General features: G+C 50.9%; 1 protein-coding gene across 1 annotated transcript; it reads left to right on the top strand.

Annotated features, from left to right (window-relative positions):
• The first annotated feature begins 413 nt into the window (after positions 1 to 413).
• On the top strand, positions 414 to 3,196 carry LSM5 (LSM5 homolog, U6 small nuclear RNA and mRNA degradation associated). Its single transcript, XM_058043846.1, has 5 exons — positions 414 to 522; positions 965 to 1,060; positions 1,288 to 1,315; positions 1,939 to 2,011; positions 2,937 to 3,196. Exons 1-5 carry the CDS (start codon positions 477 to 479, stop codon positions 2,967 to 2,969), a joined length of 276 nt encoding a protein of 91 aa, XP_057899829.1. The 5' UTR covers positions 414 to 476; the 3' UTR covers positions 2,970 to 3,196.
• Positions 3,197 to 8,600: the final 5,404 nt, after the last annotated feature.

The following is an 8,600-nucleotide window of genomic DNA, read 5'->3' as shown; positions in this document are numbered from 1 at the left end:
GTGGTAAAGTCAGTGTCCCTGGAGTTATTTAAGGAGAGACTGGATGTGGCACTCAGTGCTATGTTTTTGTTTACATGGTGGGATTCGTGGGATCGGCCTCGGTGATCTCAGAGATCTTTTCCAACCTGCCTTCTTCCGTGACGCTGTAGCAGCTGAGCCATCACAGCGCACACTACACGGTCCGCGGTCCTGGCGCGGGGGCACATCGGTACCGGCGGCAGCCCCGCCGGCGCTGCTCGGCTGGGCCAGCAGGACGAGAAGGAAGGGGGAAAAGGGGGGATTTCCTTCAAGTCTCCTCTCTGCCTGGAGGCAGCGCAGAGAGCGACTCCTGGGACAGGTCGGCACAGCGAGGGGAGCGCGGCTGCCGGCCCGGCCCTGCCCCTGTGGGCGGTGCTGCGGGCGGTGCGGCGGGCGGAGCGGCTGCCGGCCCGGCCCTTCATGTGTGGCGGCGGCCATTCGCCAGGGCCGGTTCCGACATGGCGGCCAGCGCGGTGTCCAACCCGTCCCAGCTCCTGCCGCTCGGTAACGAATTCTCGGGATTCCCAGTCAGGGCCCGGGGCGGGGTCCCTCTCCGGGGGTCGGGGCGGCTGCGGGCCCCTCCAGGGGCCGAGCTGCGCCGGCGCCTGGCGGGAAGCGGGAGGGCGGGAGCGCCAGGCGGCGGGGCCCGCGCACGGCCCGCGAGGATATCGGGGTCTGGGGCCCGCGGAAAGGGGAGTGTGAGTAGGGGATCGGTGTGGGGGATGAGGTGTGGGGCTGTGGCACTGTCTGAGGGAGGCCGGTGGGAGTGGGGATGGATGTAAGGATGTCGGGGGGGTATGGGAGAGGGTCTGGTTTGTGTGGGAGGGTGGAGGAGGGGTGTGTAAGGTTGTGTGGAATGTGTCTGTTTGTGTAAATAAACTCAAGAAACCCCGTAAGGCACGAAACCCTTGCTTTGTAGAACGTATGCTTTTCTGTGTATCTACAGAACTTGTGGACAAGTGCATCGGTTCACGTATTCACATCGTGATGAAGAGCGACAAAGAAATTGTTGGGACACTTCTAGGATTTGATGACTTTGTCAGTATCCTTTTATGGACGTTTAAGGCTACCTGCTTTATGCTCTGGCCTAAGTAATTTATAGCTTTTCAGAGTTTTGGGTTCACTGAATAGACCTTTTTTTAATGGATCAGTTGTATTCTGATATTTTCAAATTTAAGGTAAAATCACATATTGACATAAAATGAAAATAGCATTAAATAGTCTAGTTGTAAAATCTGGGCCTTATTTTCCTTGAAACTAGATTTTCAGATATGGTGCTGGAAGATGTTACGGAATTGTAAGTACGTTTTCTGCCTCTTGTTGTTGTTTATTATTTGGTTCACTGAGACAAAGTACTGTGTAAGATGTGTAAAAAAAGTGTTTTTACAGCTGTGGAATACTTACCAGCTGAGTAGTTTAACATTGCACTTAAAACAATAGAAAGTGATCTTAAAACAATAGAAAGTTCAGGACAGCTATGTCATAGAGTAGCTATTGTGTTGTTTATACTTGTATGGGGATCCTATTTGTAGTCTTAATTTTGCATGGGTTGTGTGGGAAACTTTCTAGTAGTTAATTTGTTTTTACACTTCTTTAAGACCTAGGCTAAGATTCAACAAGGTAGCAAACTTCAATATTTTTACTTTGTCATAATATGTTGATATATCATATTCAAGAAGTTGTTAAGCTTTAGAGGGTGAATACACATCTCCATGTACTGAGTAGAAGAGACCTTTTCAGTTAGCTTTCTGTACCTAGGTGCTCCATTTATCCAGGTTATGCTGCCATGTAGCTGATTTATTTGTTAGTTCCAGCAATGGGCACCTTAATGCAGAGATTTATATCCGTTCTGTGGTCAAATCTGGAGCCATTGTCCCTGGTTCTGTGTTCTTACTTACTGTTTCTAATGCTCCTTCCCAGTGAGATCACACCTGAGGGCAGAAGAATCACAAAGCTGGACCAGATTCTGCTCAATGGAAATAACATAACTATGGTGAGTCATGCTTGTGTTGACTTTCTGTGCCTGTAAATCGATCAGTGATTGTATTCAACTCCTTTAAGCCGAGCTTTCCTGACAGTTCCACTACATCAGGAAGTTTCAAGTAGCTTGCATGCATAGCTGGCCACAAAGCCTGGACTTCCAATACAAGGGTATTCCTAATTTTGTGGGAATAGGAAGGCTGAAGTGGAAAGATCTGAGTCTAATTTGGCTCTGTATGAATGAGGAATAGTCTCCATTGTGTTTTTTACCTGTCTTGCCTCTGCATTGTGTGTCGGAGCAGGTGCCATTCTGTGTTAATTTTTAAGCCTTTTTTTCTGCTTTGGTTATTGTTCTGCATGTTGAAAGGACAGCATATGTTCTGACTCCTTGTATGAGGTGAAATTCCTACCATCCAGTTAGGCTGGGCCTGTGTTGCCCTTGAAGAACCTGGTGAATTTTCAGCTAGATAGATAGATAGATACATTTGTGCATTAGATCTCGTGTGTCTTTTGGTAATGTATCTTCCCATATCAGGAAGTCCATGACTTAGACTTTTTTTTATTTTGATCCCAAAACCAGTGAAGCTCTTTCTCTTTAGAAGTGCTCAGCTGATAATGAAAAAGATACCAGTAAAAGTAGTGGTTAATCCTTTTTTTCCCCCTCATGTTTTGTCTTTTGTATTTCTTTTTCTGTTCTTCAGTTCTTTGCTTTCTTCACAAGGAGGTGCTATGCTGATTTACTCCCTGCTGCCTTTTTGGTTTGTGCGTTTCTGGCAATAACTGACTTCATCTGTTGGGAGGGTCTGAAAGCCACTTTTGTGGTCTAGCATGAAGTCTCCATGTCCTAAAATGTTTCTTGTAAAGTATGAGCTGTCGTGTATGGGTTTATAAAGCTTAACGCTATGGAACTAATGCAAAAATGTCTTACTCTTTTATAGCTGGTTCCTGGAGGGGAAGGACCTGAAGTATGAAGACATGATATTCATATGTATTTTTAATATATATATGCAAAATCTAAATAGAGATTTTGTGGTAGAAATGTTTGGGTATGGATCGTTTGCTTTGCTTACACAATTGACATTTACAAAAGACAACTCTTAAGGAAGAGTGCTGGTGGTAATGTTGATTTTGTAAATTGAAATCATGTCTTTCTTGTAAAGACATCTGAACCTCTTCTGAATAAAAGGATTTTTCTTCATTGGTTACTGTGTTCTGTTATGTGAGTGCACACGTTTGATAATTGTATAACTACTTAATGGAGTAGAAAAATGACGGTTGTGTTTTGATTGCTATCAGTCATAATTTTTTCTACATCTGTTGCATTTGTTGCCACGATTTTGCTATGGTTTGGTGCGCGAACACGTAAGCGGCTCCAAGTCCGGCTAGCTAGAGGGGAAACGGCCGACCCCTCCGCTGCATCTGAGATCAGCCCCCCTTGGCGTCGTGGCCTCGGGCTGGGCTGGATTGCGGACTGGATTATATGCGCTGGACGAGACGAGGAAAGGGAGTGAGCACTTGCTGGGGGTTAACGTCGGTTTATTGAAGGATGGCAGGTACCAACGGAGGGAGGGCACCGACCAGCAAAATGGCCTTGGGCAAGGGGATAGGCGAGGTTTTAAAGGCAAGGGGCGGAGAAAGGAGGGAAACCCCGCTAGCAAATAGGAAAACATAGGGAGATGCACAACATAACTGACATGCAAACATATCCAATGAACACAAGGTTAGAGAGGAGCCCCGGGACTCCAGCCAATTACATCCCCCAAAGAGAAGAAGGTTCTTGAAAGCTGGGAGGAGTGGGGGGTGATTAACTGAGCCCAGGGAGGAGGAAAAGCTTACTTATGTGGTAAAATAAGGGAGGGGAGGTTACATAACTTGAACGATTGACAACTGAAGGGGGCAGGGGTAACCATAGTAACATAACTGTCAGGAGAGCTGTGGCGGGAAAACTGGGGAGGGAAGAACCATTTTACAAGGACAAAAGGGGAATGATACATAAAATGGGGGAACACAAGAGAAACTTAAAAACGCACTACAAGATCTCCCCGTTTCTTAACAAAATGAAAAGAACGGGAAGTCCATAGAAACTTAAAATTCAGGATCTCGCGGCTGGTCCGGCTAGGCCTCGCCTTCTTCTAGCTGGAATCCGCCCGCCCCTGGATGGTCGAAGGACGGTGCGGTCGCCCCCTCCTCATCTGCAGCTTCTTTGGCCTCCGAGGAGAGGTCTTCCAGCTCGATGGGCTCGTCCGACAGGACTGCGGCATGGTTGACAGATGCCGAGGTATCTCTGGCCATTAGTCTCTGGACCAAACTGCGGATCCAAATAATGAAAGCTAAAAGTATTATTAAACTCAGAACAACCTTGCAAACAGATTCTATTATGGAACCGGCCCACCCGCTGAGGCCCCAACCCTTAAAAATGTCCCCCAGCCAGTCAGAGGTCTCTTGCTTGACCTGAAGGACGAGGTCTTGCAGTCTCTTGATGGAATGTCTGGCGTCCTCGGCTCGAGAGGACAGGTTCAGGCAGTAGAGGCCCTCAAACTCCTCACAGTGGTGATGGTGAAGCAGCAATAGAAAATCTATTGCTGCTCTATTTTGGAGTGTCGCCTTCCGTGTAATTTCCTCATCTGTAAGGAGGTCGTATAGTGCGGCTGAAGTAAGATTGGCTTGTTTGGCCACCCAACACTCTAGGCGGCCCAATTCACCTAGAGACTTCGCCACCAATACCCAAGGTAATAGAATGGTAAAGGCAATGGATTTTGAGTGTGACCAATGGGTAATTTCATCATCACAATTCTCTGTGAGATCTTTGAAATCTCTTTTAGGTCTGGCCAATCCGGATGTGATGTTTGTCCTCTTCCAATTTATAATTTGGGTAATATTGGGGGTAAACAGCGTCAACCGGCCAAAAGTACACGGCCCTCCGACCAGACCAGAGGGGATGCCTGCCCACGCTCGGTTGCCACAAATCAAAAACACTCCTCTAGGAAAGGCGTAAGGGGTCCGTCCAGTAGTGGTGGGGCCACCGATCTTTAGAACTGCTCGACACCACTGACTGGCTTGGTATTCTGTTTTTGATTGTTGGACCACCTCACTGCCCTTCTCTATAGGGGCAACGGTGTAATCAAACTGAAAACAGACAGAGGCGTTGGCAGAACCGAGAAGATGTAACTCTGTGGGCTCGGAAGGTGCAGGATTCAGCCTGACCACTCCGTCTCTCCAGGCATTTGAGGAATCAAAATTAGGGAGGATAGTGAGACTCCGGGCCAAAATAGGGGAAAGGGCAGTCTGGAAGGCAGAGGGGAACTCGCCTGGAGAGAAAGGGATCCCCACAAGGCAAGACGACATCGGGTCCTCTGCTGCCCCGGTGTCAAGGCATATGTTGTCCTGTCCTAGTGACTGAGCCAAGGCACGCCAGAAGTTGACCTTTGGCTGGGGGATGACCCATGGCTCCGATGATGACAAGAAAAGTCCACAGGTAATTATTATCATTAGCAGCAGCTCAAGGTTGGGAGCCAACGATGTCAAAGCGGGGGCCATTAGGGAGGAGAAACTGAAACAAAAGAAAACAGTAAAATATAGGGTATTCACAAAAATGATTCTTCCCCAAACAGCCACTTCAAATAAAATATGCGGGGGGAAAGAACTGGACCAGGAGGGGAATATGAGGAAACATGACATAACAGGTGCAGGGGTGGAGGAGAAGCGGGAGGAGAGGGCTCTTCAGCCACGGAAGGGAGATCTGGAGAAAAAGATGGCGTCTGATAGAAGGGCTTTCTCCGCCGCCGCCAACACACTTGCTGGACCTGTGGTACTGCCTCCCACTTTTTCCTCTACTTGGGGATGAAGGGCCTGACCCACTTAGATGGAACCCACCGGGGGCCTGAGGGAGTGGACACACAAGCGTATCCCCTCCCCCATGTCACCAGGTCAAAGGGGCCCTCCGTCCGCCAGGCCACCGGATCCTTCACAAGAACCGGGGGCCTGGCTTTAGGCTGCAGCTGCTGGTGGCTGCCGAAGTGTCGGACGACTGGAGGATTTTGGCTGTCAAACGAGCAGTGTACAATGCCCTTGACAGCTGGAAGTTTCCTCCAGCGACCCAGGTGTTGCAGGTTGACAGACACCAGCTGAATGTCACTGTTAGGGAGATAGAGATCCCTAGTGAGCTGCAGCCTGTAGGGAGAAACAGAGGACATAGTGTTAAGCGCAGGAGTAGGCAAAGCACCACAGATTGGAGTTGTCAAGTCCAAGAGATTGTTCAAGTCCGGCAAAGTGAAAGGCGGCTCTCCCTTTTCTCCTCCCTCCCCGCTGGATGTTAACTGGCCCGCCGCATTTTCATCGTTACGCAGGGAGGGGCTGAGCTCAGGGCCTAGTTTTTGGCCCTTTCTCTCTCTCCTCCTCCTTCCTTCTATATTCTAGAAACCCCTGCCTCAAGGGGCACTGGGGCATCAAATGTCCTATTTTGCCACACAAGTGGCAGGGGTGGGTGGCCGCTGATCTTCTGCTGGACCCTGGTGTTGAAGGTCCGGCGACAGGGGCAGCTTCGGCTTCATCATCTTCCCACTGAGAGGTAGCAACAGCCAGCTTATACCGCTGTGCCGCCTTGCCGGCCTCTACTAGCTGCTGTGGGAAGAGAGCCCTTGCCTGCGCTGCCCCGTTTGCCCACTGCCCTTCGCCTACCAGATGATCTTCTGAAATCACCAGACCATCCACATCATGAGACGTTGAAGGGCTCCCCCAAAGAATTGGGAGAACCCAAGATCTCCCTCCTCCATTCTGCCACCCAAACCCTAAACTCTATGGCTGCGGTGAGACTAGAGAAGAGGGCCCTCAGTCCGCAGGCACCAGATCTCCCTGTGCTAGGGCGTTACGGAGGAGCCCCCTGAAGTACTCAGACTCCCGGGTATACTCCTTCTGTGCCTTGCACTGTTCCTTGATCCGGGCCTGTGCTAAAGGCACCCATTGGGCGTGGGAGCTCCCCTCTCCGCTCAGGTGGAATGTAACCAGAGCGGCTTCCAATATAGGCGCCTGCTCTGGTTTCCGGTCATCCACCCCCCCGCCCCCGGAACACAAAGCGTGGGAACTGGAAGAGGGAGCGTGGGAACCGGAATAGGATGAGGTTGAGGTAGGGTCTGGCAAAGAGGCGGGACGAGGGCGTGGGCGCAGCACACCACCCCACTCCGCCCCCTGGGTGGAGTTCAGAGGCGGAGCAGAATATGAGGGAGGAGCAGGGGAGGAGTCAATTGGGGGTGGAGCTGCAGGTGGGGCAAAGGGAGGAGTCTTGGGAGGAGCTGAGGGCGGAGAAATGGGTGGGAAAGAGGGAGGAACCAAAGAAGGGGCAACTGAAACCGGAGGAGGGGCAACAGGAGGTGGGGTTGGGTCGGGGGGAAGGAAGGGGTTGGCACTGGGCCAGAAAGGGTTGGGGGAAGAAGAAGGAGCCTTGGCGGGAACGACCATGCGGTCGCTGCCATCATATGCTCGTTGGGAGCCATTTGGCAAACCTTCCATAAACCGTACAAACTTCGGGACACTAACCAGGGACTTGGGAACTGGGTCAGAGGGTGAGGGAAGAGAAGGAGCCTGGCCAGGGCTCCTTGAAGGGGGAGGCTGAGCGGGTCGAGGGGGAGCAGGGGCAGGATGGACCCCCTCCCTCTTGTCGGCCCTCAAAATCCCCCTCGAGGGCTCCTGCCTATGGGAAGAGGGTAAGAACTGAGGGATAGGGGCAATCAAACCAGGAGAACGGGGAGACAAACACGAACTAGAAAGGCTTTTCCTCAGCTCCCCTGACAGGTGGAGTGTGGCATGCACTCTGCCCGCCCAATATGCCACGGTAGCCAACTTTGTTTCCCCGGATTTAATGGCTTCATTTAATTTGGCTACAACGGCTGCCAAAATTAAATGAAGCTGTTCTGCAAGTTCCAGGGAAACTTCGGGGAACTTAGAAAAAACCCATTTAACTAAAAGTTTCAGCTCCTGCTTGGGGGCCTGATAGCCACCCTGAAGCAGAGAGCCTTTAACAACATAATAAACTCCCTTCTGGGATTTTCCCAAGCCCGCACCCATGGCACCTTCTAGGGCAGGAACTGCTGCCTATAGAAGGGGGAAAATCCACTGATGGAAAAACCACCCGCCCTGAAATAAAGAAACTAAAACACTGAGCCGCCCACCGCCAGCCCCTGCTCTCCCCACTGTCCCCAAGTCTGGCGGTTCAGATAGAAGGAAAAAGGGATGTTGGGTGGTGAGTCCGGGCCCCAAGTCTGGGGAATCCGGCACTCACAGGGAACCGAAATAAAAAAATGCAAGGGAGCGAGGACTATCCAGCCCTCAAGGGAAAAGGGTAGGGAGTAGGTCCCTAGAGCAGGTCATGTACTCCTAGGGAAAATTTAAAAAGGCAGGGGGGAAGCCCGGAGAGTCCCCAGTTCCAGGGCCCGGACTTGCCGATCTGACGGTGGCAGAAATGAAAGCCGGGGCGGCGGTTCTCGTCTCCGGAGTCCTCCTCTTCGGGTGCTGGGAGCTGTGACTCTGATCCCCAGGGAGCGCTGCCCCTACAACGGGGCCTGCTACCACCCGGGATAGTCTGGCGTCCAAAGGATAATTATAATCCA

This window comes from Melospiza georgiana, chromosome Z (genome assembly GCF_028018845.1).
Source record: "Melospiza georgiana isolate bMelGeo1 chromosome Z, bMelGeo1.pri, whole genome shotgun sequence".
Classification (NCBI taxonomy): Eukaryota; Metazoa; Chordata; class Aves; order Passeriformes; family Passerellidae; genus Melospiza; species Melospiza georgiana.
Note: the sequence above shows the minus strand (reverse complement) of the source record. Positions and strands in the feature narration are given on the sequence as shown.